The sequence below is a fragment of the Falco cherrug genome, chromosome 7 (assembly GCF_023634085.1).
Source record: "Falco cherrug isolate bFalChe1 chromosome 7, bFalChe1.pri, whole genome shotgun sequence".
In the NCBI taxonomy this organism is placed as follows: domain Eukaryota; kingdom Metazoa; phylum Chordata; class Aves; order Falconiformes; family Falconidae; genus Falco; species Falco cherrug.
The window spans coordinates 52,236,831-52,254,175 of NC_073703.1; the positions used below are offsets into that span (position 1 = coordinate 52,236,831).

At 47.0% G+C, this 17,345-nt stretch overlaps 1 protein-coding gene across 4 annotated transcripts in view; it reads right to left on the bottom strand.

Annotated features, from left to right (window-relative positions):
* Positions 1-17,345, bottom strand: part of PLEKHD1 (pleckstrin homology and coiled-coil domain containing D1) — a 36,076-nt gene that overhangs the window by 10,321 nt on the left and 8,410 nt on the right. For all 4 annotated transcript variants that reach the window (XR_008733048.1, XR_008733047.1, XM_055715189.1 and 1 more), the window contains exons 2-6: positions 10,542-10,635; positions 9,513-9,602; positions 8,915-8,991; positions 4,599-4,690; positions 1,676-1,728 (exon numbers count right to left, since the gene is read on the bottom strand). Coding sequence is in view for 2 of the 4 variants with exons in the window: in XM_055715189.1 (XP_055571164.1) it covers positions 1,676-1,728; positions 4,599-4,690; positions 8,915-8,991; positions 9,513-9,602; positions 10,542-10,635 (406 nt within the window). In the remaining 2 variants the exon portion in view is untranslated. The remainder of the gene's footprint in view (positions 1-1,675; positions 1,729-4,598; positions 4,691-8,914; positions 8,992-9,512; positions 9,603-10,541; positions 10,636-17,345) is intronic.

Here is a 17,345-nt window from a genome sequence, read left to right on the forward strand (position 1 = left end):
ATTACCAGGCACCTGGAAATCCCGGACATGTTCCCTGCACAGATCAGCTCTGCCGTGCATATACAGAAGGTCCAAAGGTCCCTGGGAAAGCTGGACTCAACGTGCAGGTACCATTTCCAGGCACCCAGATGTACAGATACAGAAAACCTAGACAGGAACATGACAGCCCCAGCACTGCTGTGCCTGAAGTGTGACATTTCTGCTAGCTCAGCCTGGCTTCCCACCCCTACTGGGACAGGAAAACGTGAACTGCACGGTTACAGCTTCATTAGTCTGTTACTATCTTTGTGTTAATAAAATCATGCTTAAAGAGCACCGAATACCACAAGCTACCCTCAAGCAGTGAAACCATCGTACTGAGACCTACTGCAGATGGAGACAGGAACAAAGTACAGCAAGAGTCCTGCCCCCGCTCAGGTCACAAAACAGCACTGACACCAGATAAATTCAGAAGACGACTCCTGCTCCACGGTGCAGATACACTGTTCGAGTTGCTTTCCCAACATATTGGTCTGAAGCCTTCAGACTCCCAGCCAGCCAGACCGCCACAGCTCAGTGAGCTATACACTCATTCCTTCATCAGCACCAAACTCCTTCAGACTAACCTGGCCCCATCTGCTCTTTGTGAGCAATGAAGATACCGTGCATGGCTTTGTAAGAGCAGAGATTTGTTCCGGGAGTCCTGGACTTTAGAAAAGGGCATTTGCCTCCACAGGGCTGTGAGGTGCGCAGCAGGCTACCTCACCAGAAAAGGATGTCTCCCTGCAAAGGCAGAAGTAGCTTAGCCCTAAAGGAGTGTCCAAGCCACATGGCTTTCCAGAAAGGTACACCAGAAAAACATTGGCCTGAGAAGCCTAGGTCAGCATTGCCATCTTTTGCTAAAGAAAGGTGACAGTAATTTTGGATTAACTGGAAAAAAGAGCATGCAGAAGTTTGTAATGCGATGGTCTACACCCATGCAGGCTTTCCTAGTATATAATAGGACAACCCATTTGCAAAGTTGTCTTGCAATAACTTTATGATGGCGCTATAAAAACTGGTATAGATTTGGTGTAAATATGAGAACAAGCTACTTTTATTATATTAAGCAAATAAGTTAGGAATAGTTTGGAAAACAATAGCAAACTTGATAAATTAAGGTGCAATAGTAACATCTAAGGGCATGCTGTCTTGAGTTTTCCCTAATGCGATGTTTATTATTCTCCTCATCAATATTGTGCCCAAAGAGCAAACTACATTGCTTTTTGCTGCTCCTTGTTTCTCACAATGGTATCTCTACACTAGAACAAACGTCTGTTTCCACAGTTAGAAAGCAAATAAGCAGACAAGTTGATGGCCACAGTCTTCCTGAATCTGCCAAATAACAAGTGTATAATTCAATCCAGTGAATATGTATTTAGTCTGATCTTCTACCCTGGAGACAAACACAAGCATGCTGCATGGGAAGTGCCTGGGAAGGGGGACAGGGATACACCCCCAGGACCCACCCCATGGCATGGCTCTTAGATTCCTCTCTTCATCCACAGGGCCCAGATTCCCACTCCCAAGAGGCTGGAGACTCTTGACTCCACAGCCTCCCTCCCTGAACCCTGACATGCCTTCAAACCAACAAATCCCAACCTCCCACTCCTGCCACATGGAAGCTGAAGAAAATTGGCTTGTGATGAACACTCACCTCCTTTTGCTCCCTCTGCAGACACAGCTCTTCTGTTTCTTCCATTAGCTTATCTGCAAACACACACAGAGAAAGGCCAAATGCGGACAAAAGCAATTTATATCCTGGGGATATTTATTAGCATGAAACACTGACTGTTTGAAGCTTGAAAATACAGTGTTCCCTACTGCTTCGTGTGTATCTGTCCAGAAGTCTCCAAAGGCTGAGATGACACTAATGGGGTGTTCTGTAATTTCCCTTCTGCCAAATAGCTTCATAAACTATACCACTGTATTGCTGTGTACTCCTTCTAAGGTTTCATCTCAATGTTCTTAAAGAGCATTGATGAACTAACCTTCACAACCCTCGAGCCGAGTGAGGAGAATATTCTTCTCTCTGCTTCACACATGAGGAAGCAATGGCACAGAAAGGTTAAGTGGGTGCACGGGGTCGCACCCTGTGCTGCAGCAGTGAGTTCTCCTGCAGCTCAGTGCCCCATCCCTACCTGCCTAGCTCATTGCCCTCTCCTTCAGCCCCCGGGGCATCGCTGCTGGCCCCCCACTGTCACTTTGGGATGTCCCAGCCAAGCTCAGAAATCAATCCCCTAACTTAGCCACAAAAAACTTTCAGCTGTTAAGAATGGTTCCCCCCAACATCAGTTGCTCTTGTCTACTGAGGACACATGCCCGCCAGAGACTCTGCTCTGCTCTTCACACTGTGACCTGATGCACCTACCCTGTGCTATGTTCTAGCCTTAAGCAGAGGCTCTGCCTTAGGCAGCATTTAGTCATGCTTACAGGAAACTAGACAGAAACAAATTCTTCACAGTTAAGCCTGGGGTTTAGCTCTCGGCTCTGCCACCCAGCTGCAGTGCGAGCAGGGGGCAGGTTCGCTGTAGCACTGTGTAGTTAAGACTTCCACGTATCTGACAAGGAGGATGCTACTGGTTTCCTTTGTACTGGGACCTGAAGAGATTACTGCTGCTGGCAGAGTTACCACTGCTAGGAGGAATGCAGACCCCTACCTCCTGCCTAGAGCAGGACTCCTGGTGCCAGAGCAATTATTTAGCAATTGTATTGCTAAAGCTCTGCTGACCACCACTGCTGCCTTTCCCTCCTGCTATCGCCCTCTTCCTCCTTGCCAGGACCCAGCAGAGCTGCACTGCAATTACATAGAGGCTCTCCCACCTTCCCTTTTCTGCTCCTCCTTGCAGGGGCCAAGCCCAGGGCTTGATGGGCTTCTGCAAAGTCCCTGCCTTAGAGAGAAACCTGGGGGTTAGCATCAGGGATAAGCTGGGTGAGGGGCAGCTGGAATGTAACTTGTGAGGGTTCAGGGAATTCCCCAGAGCAGTGTTTGCTTCCTCCAGAGAGCCTTGACCTGCTGCCCGGAGCAGCGCCTGACCTCAGAGCTTAGCTACGGGACGGACGCAGGTCACTGAAGGTAAGACTAGTGAGGCAGTTCTATATACTGCCTCAGCAGTTATGTAGGAAGAAAGAGGCAACTGCTGTCAAAAGAAAGTAACCAGCTGTGACAATTGACGAGCTCTGAATGTTTTTGTCATGGACCAAAGAACTTAATGAAATATATATTTTATATTCCAAATGTCTCCTGTTTGCTACAGAACATATATTCCTCTATTTCTCCATCATCTTGTCTTTTATCACACTGTGGCCCTCTTTAGTCTCTTAGGCTCTTTAGTCTGCTCTCATAGCTGCAAGATAACATTTTGACAAAACTTTCCTGTTTCTAATTTTCCTCCTGTCTCTCCAGGTCCTCCTCTCAGCACTGCCCATTATCCCTTTGTCAGGTGTGGGACCATCCCTCCCTCCCTGCCTCACACACAAGCCCATCCATCAGCTCACATGTGTGAGTGGCAATTAGATGGCCAGAACGAACATGCCTCGATACTTGAATTATGATCACTGTTACATGTGAGACCACATACTGAGATCACCCCTTGATCAGCACAGATGCAGAAATGCAAAAGGCTCTTCAAGATCCCTCAGCAGCTTGATGATTAGGACTAGATACTACGAGCCCCTGCTGAAGGTGTCACTAACCTGAAGCACCCAAAGTTGCTGCTAGCTTGTCTGAAGCAGATGACTGTCCAGACAAGTCACTGGGCTCACACCTGACTAGCAGCCCCCAGGTCAGAAGGAGTCTTACAGCTTGGGGAATGCTCTAAATTAAGAGACATCTGGGTTAAAAAAGCTGCTCTCCATTGGTTCTTGCTATGGGCAATGTGGGGAAGAGGCAGCTGGACCTTCCAAGCCAGAGCACCCAAGGTACTGCCATCCAAAGGCTGGTTTCCAAGTAGGGGGTTGGACTGCAGAACCTCCAGATGTCTCTTCCAACCTAAATTATCCTATGTTCACCTGGAGCAGCTGCTCTCCAGGATCCATGAAGAGAGCAATGACAAGTTAGCCACTGCCATTAGACACCTCAAACAAGCCCATGTAAATGCTCTCACTTCCAATATGAACAGCGTGAGGAAATGCAGACAATGACCAAGTAAGACACAAAAAAAGCAGCTAGAGAAGGAAAACCTGTGCATGAGAAGCTGTGATCAGCTTCAAATGCCAGTCCTGTGTGATTCAGAGACACAAAGGTATTGGCTGTTAGCCTGGTGAGGAGCTGAAATCAGCACATCCAGACTTCTCAGGGACAGCAGCTGTCTGTGCAGTCCAGCCATCGGGAGCTGCAGGACTGCAGCATGCTGGCCAAAGCATGTTCTTCCTTCCATGCTCCACACAGACATCCAGATCCTTAATGTGTTTTGACTCCCTTCAAACCTCAATTTCTGCTGTTGACTACTCAAAAACTTCATCCAGTAAAAGTCAACAGCAAAAATCTGTAGCTGCTTCGCTCAACCACACTGACAACTCCAGAAAAGCAAAATGGCTATTTTGGGGCTTCAAAGCTTTTGGAAGTAAGCATTTCCTACCTAAGTATTCCTGTTTCTCCTTGGCCAGCTGCAGTCCTTGGGCTTCCAGGCTCTCGATCATGGCTTCTCCCAGCTGGGCATTCTTCCAGGTCCTAGGGAGAGCAGACACAAAGCAGACCGTAAGAGAGCTAAGGGTCCCACAGAGTGAGGCAGGGAACTCAGCCTAGCAGTCTACAGAAGGAATTCAAACACACAAACTCTCATCAGTTAGGACAGTGAGTCTTTAGATTTTTGTCCACAAATGAACTGGAGAAATTTCCTTGACATTCAGTAATTTTTTTCTTTTCCTTTCTTTCTTTCTTTTTTTTTTTTTTTTTAATACAGGAGCTGTACGTCAACACCGCACAGCTATTCAAACTTTTTTTTCCAGTGTTTTGGAGATTTCTGCACTGAGCTTAGTCTTAAGGGCTCTCCAGAGCAACCCAGCACATGCACAGCCTCCAACTGCAACAGGATCCCGACACATGGATCCCGACAGACTTCAGAATTTCCCACTGCCAGCGACATTGCCCTCTGCAGCCTTTCTAGTATTTTGCTGCTGTAGCCACTCTTCCCCTTCAAACATTAACTGGTTATTGACTCCTTCCCACAGCCTTCTATCTTCAGCCTTTCTGGTATCCATCACCCATCCTGGAACCAGTCATTCCCTCCTCTGCCAAACTTGTAAGCCACTAGGATTTACTGTCTGGCCCCACACTGTGAGTTAAGTGTCTTTCCCTGTAAAAACAATGAAGAAACAGAGATAAAACCCAGGCAAGGTGCTGGCAAATTGGGAAAGTTAAAGAAAGCAGGCGTATTCAAAGAATACCTTGTGCTATTGCAGGACCATTGGTCAGAGGATCTCAAGGTCTCTTGAACACATTAATTAAAGCTGTGAAAAAGGCCTGTGGAGCAGATGCCCATTACTGATTGAGCTGATGGACGGGGTGGGCTTTAATACAGATACTAAATACCAAGTACAAGGACACACAAATCAAAAACAGAACCAGAAATGGAGTTTGCTGCTCACTTCCATTCATGTTCCATTAGGAAAAAAATACTTACATAAAATGCATATGTAAAATTCATGCCAGTCTATTTATATAGATGCACATACAGGAACAGCAATTGCTGCCCAGCAATTTTGCCATCTTTGTTAAATCCTAAGGGAGCATATTAACATTAAATAACTATAAGCCTTCCTGTACCAGGCCTCTTTGTGAGTCATTTGAAATTGTAGCTTTTGGGAAACTGTTAAGTTAGCAACATCTTATAAAACAATTTCAAGGCAACCTGTACTTCGCCTCTTACAAAAGCCAGACAAATTATTAAAAACACATCACTGCAGGGACCAGGCAACAAACAGCTCCAGCAGCCCAAGCACTGCCTTGTGCTCTTTGCAGACAGCTGGGTTTCTTTCCAGCTAATGAGCATCTAGGATATTTCTAAAGTGCAGAGGAAATTAGAACGATAATTAAAAAGGTGATGTTTTGCCCACAGGTAGACATCTTAATCCTGAGTGAGAACATGTGGGTGTGAATGTATTTTTCCACTAACATTCTCTGATACAGGATGAATCTAATGCCAGAGAAACCAACAGCAAACAGCTCAAGGTGGGGCAGGGGGGCACTTCATGGTCCACAGGATGTATGTACTGTGTTACTTGGGTTTTTTTCCCCATTGCCCACCAAGTCTACTTTTAACCAGTGCAAGGAATGCTGCTATGGATATAGAGAGTGTATGTGTACCCCTTTCCTCCCCGCCCACCACCAGCAGCAAAAGCCTCTCTGGGTGGAAAAAGAGCCTGGCCAGCTGGGAGTCAGGGCTCTGCTATTTCCAAAAAGCTTTCAAGATCTGGGAAGTGTGATAAGTCCAAGCCACAACATGTTAGAAGGGTGGAGAGGCCATCAGCTCCCCCTCCACAGTGGATAAGTGGTTTCCCTATCAAGCCACAGAAGGCTTGGAATAGAGTGAAGGGCTGAAGACATCACTGCGCAGACTGTGATGGTGGAGGTAACAAGCAGTTGTGCAGGCACACACACACCACCTAACCCCAGATTTAAAGAAGCAGTAGACAAAATTGAAACAAAGGAAAGAGGATAGAGGATGCTTCCCATGCTGGTTCAGTTTCCCCTCTTTCCCTTATTTAACAAAACCTCAGTCTATGAGGTTGTGGGGTTTTGGATGTTTTGGATTTTGTAGGTTTTGTGGGGTTTTTGAGGATGGTTTTGTTGTTTGGTTTTTTTTTCCTTTGGTTGGTTTTAAATAATTAAAGAGGCTGTAGGATGATCACAATAAACTCTAAGTGCTGCAGTTCCATCAGCAGCACAACCCCCATCTAGAAACAACAGGGCACTAAAGCAGCTTACCTAGAAGATTTCAGCTGTGTACTTCTAGCTTTCCTGTTTGTTGCAGATCAATTTACTGGCCCACGCTGTGCCTTTCTGGCTGCTACCTAGCTCCCAGCCTGACCCTGCTGACATAAATCACACAACCTGTGCTTTTCCTCACACACAGGCTTATCATCAGCACTGATTCGGCCGGCACTGATGCTGCATTGCTCCCCTCCTCTGATGCAAGAACAGAAGCAGGAAGGGAAGGGAAGGGGTCTCAGGCAGATTTCAGCTAGGTGCACGTAGTCTGCTGTACGATAGTAGCCACTGTCTAGCTCCTGTTTTAAACACTGGTGCTGGAATATAGAAGCAAGGACTAAAGAAAATGCTGGCTCTGTGAAGCAGCCACACAGGGCTTGTTTGTGAGACCTCTCCTAAGCTATGCAGCTACACTCCTTCCCTCCCATACACACCTGAAAGATTAATTTGGCCCCCAGATTATTGTCCTCGGCAATAGTCGAGTGAATTGGTGAAGATGAGTGCAGACCTGTGCTATTGAACAAAAAACTTTGAATTACCTAAGGGCTAAATCTGGGTCCCTCCTCCACTGCAGTGTCCAAGCCTGCTTGTGCCGAGTGGGTGACAGGACTCTGCCTTGGGTCTTGTGTCCCCTGGGGCTCATGAAGCATTAATGGACAGCTTTGTGTTGCAGTTCATGCAGTACCATGGAGCCAACAGCTTGCTCCAGCACCGAAGCAGCAGTGCAGAGCTTGGCTTGGGCTGATGCACCATATCACTGCATTCCCCTTTCATTGCAAATGGACATTTTCAGCCTTGCAGCATTGGAATCAGCTGAGATACTGCCTTTACCATGCACACACTGGTATCACAAATTAAACTTGTCTGAAAGAGCGGCTTTTGTCCCTACAGTCGCAAGAGACCACATAAACACACGGTAGTGCAGAAGGAAGGGCAGAGCAAAGCCTCATTGCTTCAAGCCTTGTAGCTGAATAGTAGGCTCTGCTCTACAGGCCCTGGAAGTTCCTACCTGGCTTGGGAAAATCAAATCCCTGTTTAAGTGTTACCTCTTCCTGCACCCGCTGAGAGGAACCTGCTGTGGTTTTGCAGGACAGCTGCTCACTGTACTGTCAGGCTCCTGTGTGCTGAGGGATTGCAGAGCTGGTGTCCGACAGACTGCTAACCCCTCCAGAGCTGTCAGCGGGCTGTGAACGCAGTGTTTTACACATGCAGTGATCAAATCCTCTCACCCCTGTAAGTGGGCTGGAAATGCTTTGCTAACACCTCTTCCCCGGGGATTTAGCCTGGCTCCGTATTTCAGAATTAAACTGTCTTGAGAGGCCAAGCCTCGCTGCAGCACGGCCTGAGCGCCCAGGCAGAAGGGATGCACACGCCACAGCCACACGATTGCTGCAGGGCCGTTACTGACATCTCGGCATGACCAGTACTGCTCAGGGGAGCAGAGAGGGGCTGGTGAGGTCCCTGCTCAGCAGCAGCACATAGATCCACATGGGCAGCTGCTCACTAGCTTTGTGCGTGGCCTGTTCTGCTCTTACCTTACCCCAAATTCATGTATTTGCAGTGTAGGGAGGTATTCTGACCCCCACCTTTGTCAAGCCCACACACTTTGCTTCCCAGACAAAATGGACCAGGAGACCTCCTGTTCAGTCCCAGGTCCCACCTCTCTGAGGCAAGAGAGGACAGCAGATGCCACTTGGTGTGTCAGCATTTGACAGATAGCAGCCCGGGATTGTTAACAAAGAGTCATACCATATACAGCACCGCACACCAGGGTAGGAAGCTTTGTGTTAGCTTTAGGGCATTTGCATTTAGGGAAAGAATTGGTCCAGGAGGCAAGTGAAGGTCTTGCTAGTCTTGGAGAGCTTGTCTGCCTCCCCATAGTCCTTCTAGCCAGGCTTCTGCCTCTTTATCCTTTACACATCTATGGAGCAGATCAAAGAGAATAAGGAATAGAAAGAAGCTTACACTTTTCCAGACTCCTGTAGCATCTCCAGCCACTGAGCCTGCTCAAACTCTGATTCAGCTGCTAGAACAATGTTACCCTAGAAGAGGGGAGGGAAGGGGAAAAAAAACTGGGATTAGAGAAGCTGGTGCCTCACACCTCTGTGTACTGGAGGCACAAACTGGACACAGCTAGCACAGCTATGGCAAGAGGAGAGCCCACTGCAGGCTGCCACCTCCGCAGGAGGCACCGTGTGGGAGCAAACATGACCCAAGCCTACCACACATTGGAAAAAGATGTGCACAACAAGCAGTCATGGTAGGAATAAAATGATAGGGCAACGTGAGTTCTAGGGCTCCTGAATACCTTCTACTGGTCTGTTAGTGTCATAAGACCTGCTGCCAGAACAAACAAGTATCCTTGTTGGTTGTCAAAGCAGGAACAGCAGCAAAGCCTTGAGAGGTCTCGGGATGCTAAGACACCCTCTCTCAGGATAGTCTGCCCAGAGACGGTGGGCATAACCTGGTGGGGTGGGGAGGACTGCCAATCCAGCTCTGCTCATCAGCAGTAAAATGTTTTGTGGTGTTTGGGTTTTTCTGAGAGGAAAAGAAGTCTACTTACATGGAAGTCTTCATGTGAGATCCTTATGGCATAAGGCATGTTGGGCTCTTCTCTGGGCTCCACGATGCAGCCTCCCAGGGGTATGACACCCTGGGGATAAACCAGAGTGCTCCAATCAGTCAGCAAAGTCAAATATAACCATTACCCAACGAGGAGCTGAGCTTTCACCCTTGGTCACTTGTGGACTCCTGCCCTGCCTTGGCTATCCCAGGAGGGGCAATACAAACAGTTCCTGAAAAGCAGCAGGACTACCACCACCACCAGGAGAACACCAAGTGGTGTCTGAAATGGGGTAAATGTGACTCTTCTGCATTCAGCCTGGAGGGCAGGCTGCTAGCTGGAACATGGAAGTTGGACCCCTTATTAAAGAAGAGATAGTCTCCCAACAGGGCAGACATTGGAGATTCACTGTCTGGTACCATGAGGGAAGTTGTGCATCCATGAAAGTCACCACCAGTAGGTCAACACCCTACATGTGCTGCATGGGGGTGGATGGGTGGCCAGCTGCCCCTAACCAGGCTGGCTGAAGTCAGCACCTTTGGAAGTACACACGCTTCATCAGCCTCCAGTGAGCAGAGGATAAAAGCAGACTTGGAGTACAGGGTCCCCCCTGTGAGAGCTCTTGGCAGCAGAGCTATGGAGGCTGCTTCTCATGGCTGAGGGCACCTGGGTTAGCAGGGGCTGGCTGTAACAGCTTACAAGTGCAAGTACAGGTTAGGAACAAGCAGCAACCAATGCTGTTAGCCCCACCACTGGCTTTGCCAACAGTATTCTCATAGCCACGAGGTTAGTTGATTTAGAAGATCATGGAAAAAAGGGAATCCATATACTAACAGGTAAAAAAAAAAATATTAATGTACCTTCTGAATCATTAAGGAGCCTGAAGAGGTACTGGAATTGTTCTTGTTCTTACTTGAGGCTTCCCTGGATCTGTGCAGTTTGTGACCTACCTCTTCTTCACTTGCTGGGCCCCTGGAGGCGGGGAGCTAGGAACAGAATAATGCCCTCTCCCATGCAAACACTGCTCACCTTGGGGTGGATATTGAAGTATTTATTGCTTTCAAAATTTCTCTTCTCACTCTCAGCATAATAGAGCAGGAAACTTTCCTTAATGATGAAGAACCTTTAAGAGAAATGAAATAAGTTCTGCTAGTACAGAGGCTGCGGTTCACAGCACAAGAATATCTCCACCCAACTAAAGCTGCTCTCTGAGCAGCAGAGTTTAGGATTAGAGGGGAATAGTAAGGTGAGGTGCCTCACTTCTGGTCATAGCCGAGAGCTAGAACTTGGCACTCGGATTTAAGCACAAGTGCTTTGTGCTTGCAGTTTACCATAGCACGCACACACCAGTGTGGAAGGCAAACTATAGCACCATTTACTCACGGGGGAATGGGATGGTGAGTCTGTGTCCAAGCACAGCCAAAGCCTTCAGCATCTTGACCTGTGCATGCTCCACCTAGTCCAAGTGTTGGATTCAATGTTTTGGAAAGAGAGCAGCTTCTTTTTTTAAGGGTCCCTCTCACATGGGCAGCAGCTACAAGCTTTTTTTTGCAGTCCCTCTTTCCTCGCATCTCAGCATAAGCCAGAAGGCAAGTGTTTCCACTGTAACACCAAGTCATATGGCAGGGAGAGTCACAGGCTGGCATCCCCAAAGGACTCTCAAGGCAAAAAATTGGCCACGAGAACACTCAGAAGCAGAAATAAAATTTAGAGGTATTGTTAAGCAGAGTTCTTGGCAAAGTCTCCTGTCAATGACCTTTGTAAATACAAAGGAAATTTAATATTGTTTTTCATACATGCATCACACTAAAATGTGCCTTGTTCTGCTCAGTTAACCTATGGTATGCTCTGATGAACACTGCATAGTAGCCACAAAATACCACAGCTTCTGTAAAACATGCCTTTAATTTACTGGAGCTTGTCCTCAAAACCGTGATTAAAGGAGTGCCACTTTTAGCTTATTTGCAAGTTCAAAATGCCCCTGGGAGAGTCCCTCTTCTCTTCAAAAATTAAGGTCGCACTACCCTGCAGGCAGTGGTACAGAAGAGAGAGATCTGTTACAGCTTAAACTCGGCCTGAATCTCTGCAGCACTCAAAGATACTGAAGAGCAGCTGAAAAAATGGGGACAAGTTTAGTAGGGAAGTTTCAAAGGAGTAAATGACAACGAAAATATATTGCACTGCTCTGTACATGTTTTCTGATATGAGAAAAGAGGGATTTGGAAAGAAAGTGAAAGGCAATAAGCTAAAAATTAATAAAGAATGCCTTTTTACACTGCACAAAACACTGCTGTGTGTATAATTTTCACGTGGTCTCAAGGACCACAGCTCATGAAGAATCTGGAAAGGATAAGGCATTTCTGTGAGGAATGAGAACACACCAGGGAAACCTTCCTGCTTCTGGGCAGAAAGCCTCCACTGAAAGGGATCAGGAAGAGCCTTTCCTGGGCAGCACTTTCCAGTTGTGCAACCTGGGGATTCCTGCACCCTCCTCTGAAGCCACTGTTAGCGGTGGGCTACAGGCTGAGAGGTCTGATCTGCAGGAGCAATTGTAATACCTCCACCCCAGCCCTCTCCTGGAGCAGAGAGCCTGTCAGATGGAGCCAAGCGCTGCCTCCAGCACAGACGAGCACAGCAATTTGGTAACCAGCTTGGTTCCTAAAGCTAAAAAAAAAAAAAAAGGAGTCAAAAAGCTGGCGGAGAATTATCCTTATAATAATACAATAATATATATCATTATAATATATTATATTAGTCATCATCATCATTATTATACTTGGCAGAAAGCTTTACCGCTTCCACCAGCTCCTACTTCTTTCTTTTCTGCTGTGCCTCTGGCAACACAGATGAAATTGCCATGTGCCATAGAAACATGAGCCGTGGGCTCACAGAGGGGCCAAAAAACACAGAACAAAGCTAAACTTCTGAGTGCCTGCAGCAAGTCTGAGCTCTGGACCTACTATGTGCCTGCTCCAAAATGCTTAAAATTGACAGTCATTGAACATGTGCGTATTTACATCCAGAAATCTTTAGAATGTACAAACACCAGCGGCCACTATTGTGCACCAAATTTTTTCTTCTCCTTTCCCACTCCTCTGTACTTGTTCAAGTTGACATCAGAGGTGGGGAGAAGCAGCCAGCTTGCTTCCTCAGCAGGACACTGTCTTCCCATTTGATACTCCAGGAACATCATGGTTGACTGCCTAACCTTGCCTCTTGTTCCTGACCACAGCCTGGCAAAACCTCTCTAAGCAGAACAGCATGACTCGATGCAAAAATCAGTCTTCTGCACTGGGGTCATTTAGTTGCTAGAGGACAAAAAGGTGCTCATTTGCACTGCAGCCTGTCCAGAAAGCTATCCGAGTAGGAATGGTTCACCTTCTACCTTCCACCCAGGGGACCATCTCCCTTCCAGCCTGAGCTCGTGTCCCAGTGCACCTCCCAGAGGAGCTGCATCTAACGTCCCCTCAGCTGGCAAAACAATGCTGACCCCACTGTGGTGGCTGCTCATGCCCTCTCTGTATGATTCTAAGAGGTACCTAAGATGGATAGGGAGATGGACAGTCCATGGGCCCAACTTGCTTCCCCTGTGACGGGAGCCTCCATCCTAAATCACCAGCATCACAGGTCAGGGATCAGAACAGTTTCCTCATGACAGTAGTCAGGGATGGGAAGAAGCAGAGAAGGTGAGGGGCTGTACTATCACACAGCTTTGAGACACTAGCCCATTTACCAGATGTATTAGGGACACCTCTGTGGGACACGTTAACTGATAGAGTGGATTCATCAAGGTCTCACCTCTGTGTGAAACAAGGATTGATATATTTTCAGATACATTTGCCTTAATGGCAAAGGCAGCTGTGGCTGCAGCAGGCTGACCCTGGCCAAGGCAAACATCAGAGACCTCCACAGAGCAGACAGGTCTTGTTTCTGGTTCCTCCCATCCACATCACTTCTGTGAGTAGCAGCCTTGTGCTGTTTCACTTTTCCTCCCACCTCTGATCATTGACTCTGTAAAAAAGTTTCCTTCGGAGTAGATGCATCTTCACTTTGTGTCTCTAATGCTTAGTTCAACAAGGACTTTTTTTTTTTTTTTTTTAAGAGGGATGTGTTACTTCATCTGCACAATAAATACAGAAATAACATCTTTAAAGAACAATCCTGCCTGGTCTATGGCCTAGGCTTGGTCCAGTGGGCCAGAGTGAACCAGATACTGTGGGCACAAATATGAAACTAAGGAAAAAACACACACCACATGAAATGGAGAAAGTCTATTTGTCAATTTTAACAGCCTTTTCAGTCTGAACATCCTTAAGAAACATTTGTAGGACAGGTAAAGATACTGATCTTTAGCTACATGAGATTTTTAATCTAAATGTTAACACCCAGTTAAAGCCAGGCTTTAGTTTGTTTCGTACATACATTTTTGTCTGCTCAGTTCTCTTGATAATCCCCATATTATAGATTACACTGCAGTCGAAAACAAACCAAAACAAAAACAAGAACAAAGCACAGCACGGATCTCTGAGAATTGATGTGCCTCTGGCAGATTAATGAAATTTTAGATCCCTGACCTCACAGATATGGAGAGAATCTGTGGGGGTTTGGAATGAAAAATGTACAAAATAAGAATTGAAAAAATAACAACAAAACTCCACAGCAAATAATGAAGGAAAACCATTGAAAATCTAGTTAGCTGATGGACATAACATATTTATGCTCAGCTCATATTCCCTCATCTATTCTTACCTGGAAGGCAAGGCCTAAACAGCCAAGATCACTGCTTTCACTTTGACTTTCAGTACAAAGTCTCCATGCTACAAGACAAGGGTATTTGATGCAGCACAGTGGAAAGAGGGATGAAGTGAAGGAGTAGAGAAGAGTTGCGAGACTCAAAAGCAAGTTGAAGTTCGAAGCAGCAGCCAGATGAGTAAGAGCAGAAAGGGAAAAAATGGCCAAGGGAAAATGGAGAGAGACACCCAGTTAGGACTGGGACGGTGGGGCTGGACACATATCTGAAATTAGGCACAGATGGGCCAGCAGAAGAAAAAGGGAGTGCTGGAAAAACAGGGAAAGACTTTGAATCCAAACAAGAACCTAAAAAAGAAGAGATTTAAAAACAGAGCGGCATTCAAAGAGCCTGGGGAGAAGCACTGAGGATGAGAGAGGTGAGAAGACCTGGTACAACTACACACCCTCCACGTGCAGCACCAGTAATACAAGAGCCATTCATGCGTCAACTCCTTTGGGTCACCCATCCCCTGTCACTAGATCCTGCACTAAGAAACCACTGAAACCACACTGTAATTAAATGGAAAGAGCAGAGGAACAGCTAGAGAATGACTTGGATGGAAAGCCAGAGATGTGATCTGCCAGGATTAGACACAACAGGTTTATACTGGAGAGGTAGAGATACCTCTGTGTCACAGAGGGCTAAGGAAATTAAAACTAACTAAAACTTTGTAAAAGTTTTTGAAGTGACAATAGCCCATATTAAGTATTTACACCGTAAAACTGCAGCAGTCTCACTGGTCCTTCCTTCCAACAGTGGTTTTCTGGGCACCAGTCCAGGAGCACAGGCAGCAAATCCCAGCTGCTAGGTGAGCTCACTTCTCTCTCCTTGGGGACAGCTCAGGAAAACAACGGGCAAATGCTCTTTATCAGCATGTCAGCTCAGAGACTGCAGTACCTGTCCCTTACTCGTCCTCTCCTGACAGCTCCAGGCTTGCCTGCCTGTCTCCTGCCCCAGCACCTAGCAGTTGGTCTCCAGCCGGGCAGGAGTGGGAAGAGGTGGATGCTTCCTGACAGTGACCAAGTGGGAAGCTCACAAGGTCAAGAAGGAAGCACACGGTCTGCTCGACTCGCAGCTCTCGCTGCCCCTGTGCCACACACACCGCCCTGCAGCTGCGTGCTCTCGAGTTCTTTCAGAGTGGAAAAACAGTCCTAACCAATTATCCTTTCCATCTGTCCTGTGACCACATCCAGTGACCACTGGTAGCCACTCTGCTGGAAAACAACATTACGTGCGTGCTTTGCAGTGCCACAGCCAGGACTGGTCCAAGAAAGAAGTTTCTCTCAACTGGGCTGTTTCCCTCCTTCCAGCAGCAACCTGGCATCTCTGATGCATTTACTCTGAGGTATAAGCATATTTTGTGGGTTGTTTTTTTTCTACTTTATTCAGTTCCTCATGTTCCACCTTGCTTTTCTGGCTCTGGCTGACCACTGAGCAGATGGCCTCCTTGAACTGTCCCACTTCACCCCAAAGTCTCACACCTGAATGGTCACAGTCAGCTTAGAGCCTGGCATTTCTATATGGGGCTGGGATTGTTCTCAGTAGAGAAGGATGTGTCACTTCCTACCTGCAAAGCTACAGCGCTCCCTCCACGCCACATCCAGGGCAGGTACGTACCTTGTCCGCTTCACTCCAGACTCTGTGTGAGGCTGATGCTGTTACCAGTACAACTTTTGTAGTAGGGAAGAAACTAAACTGTTGTTAATTAGAAGGAAAAACGGGGTGCAGTTTGGTGGCCAGAAGAGCACCGTAAGTCAAGGACTAAGAACATGACTTTCCAAAGCCACTCCAGCAGTGACCCAAGCTTAGACTGGTCAAAACCTCTAGTAAACTCAGAAGCGTCTCTCTTGGAAGTATATCACTTTACAAGGGAAAAAAATTCACATTAGAAATAGAACTTCTTCTCTTGGAGGGATAGGAGCTAGGATGCTGCTAATGGCATTTCGAAATCAAGCTCTATAAGGCAGCATGCTCAGACGCCAGCCCTGACAGGTCCAGCCATGCTGGTCCAGTGCCAGCAGCCCCTAGCCCACCCTCGGTCAGTACAGCGCACAAATGCTTCGGCTGCAGGACAGACCATGGCGTGGGCCAGGCAAAGGGCTGAAAGTGCTCCAGACAACTGCATCGTGGCAAGTCTTGCTGTTCTCACAGCTGCCATCAGATGCCAGCCCTGACTAAAACAAGGCTATGCCATCCCTCTCTGCTCCCTGCAAAACTCGACTGCTGAGAAATCCCCAAACCTGGGATTTCAATCACCAAAGCACCGTGCCTGGATTTTTTATCTAGATTCATTATCCAGCCAGCCTCCATCCTTCCCTTAAACACTTGCTTTTTTTTCCTCAGTGTCTGCAGCAGCACTGTTGTTACAGCCAAATGAATGGGACCAAGCCAGTAACTATTATGAATCTCTTAACAGCCACGCAGACCCATCTGCATGTCTGATGGCCTGATGTGATCAACCCTCCTGTTACATGCTGTTTTCTCTCCCGTAGCTTGGAAAGGCTTTCCTCAGAACAGGGAGTAGTACTATGGTCCAGTTCAAGACTTCAGTACAAAATCTACATTGCTTAGAGATCAGATCCTCAACTGTATCTAGCAATAGTCAGTTATTTCTCTTAGTTTAACTGGACTGGGAAACATCTTTTCATAAACTCATGCACTTGACCAGCTACATCTTGCTGTACATAGCAGGTAGGTGAGGGGGAATGGATGAATTGCTCCTTATCCCCCCATAATGATTGACAAAAAGAGTCTTGCATGTGAAAAATCTTCACAGCAAATCTCTCTTGTGATTAAAAAAATATCTTACCACTCCTTCTGTTCCAGTCTCTTTACTCCAGAAATCCCTTCCTTCCAAACCCTACAGATTCCCTGTGGTCACCCAGGACCCTCAGCTGCCACGCTTGCAGCTATCCTTCCACATCATCCCTGCCCCACGGTCACTTCCCCAGCTCTTCCCACCTACTATCACTAAAATATTTACCACTTGCTGAAGACGGGGATGACTTCTAGGAATAGAACAGCACTAAATAAATAATGAC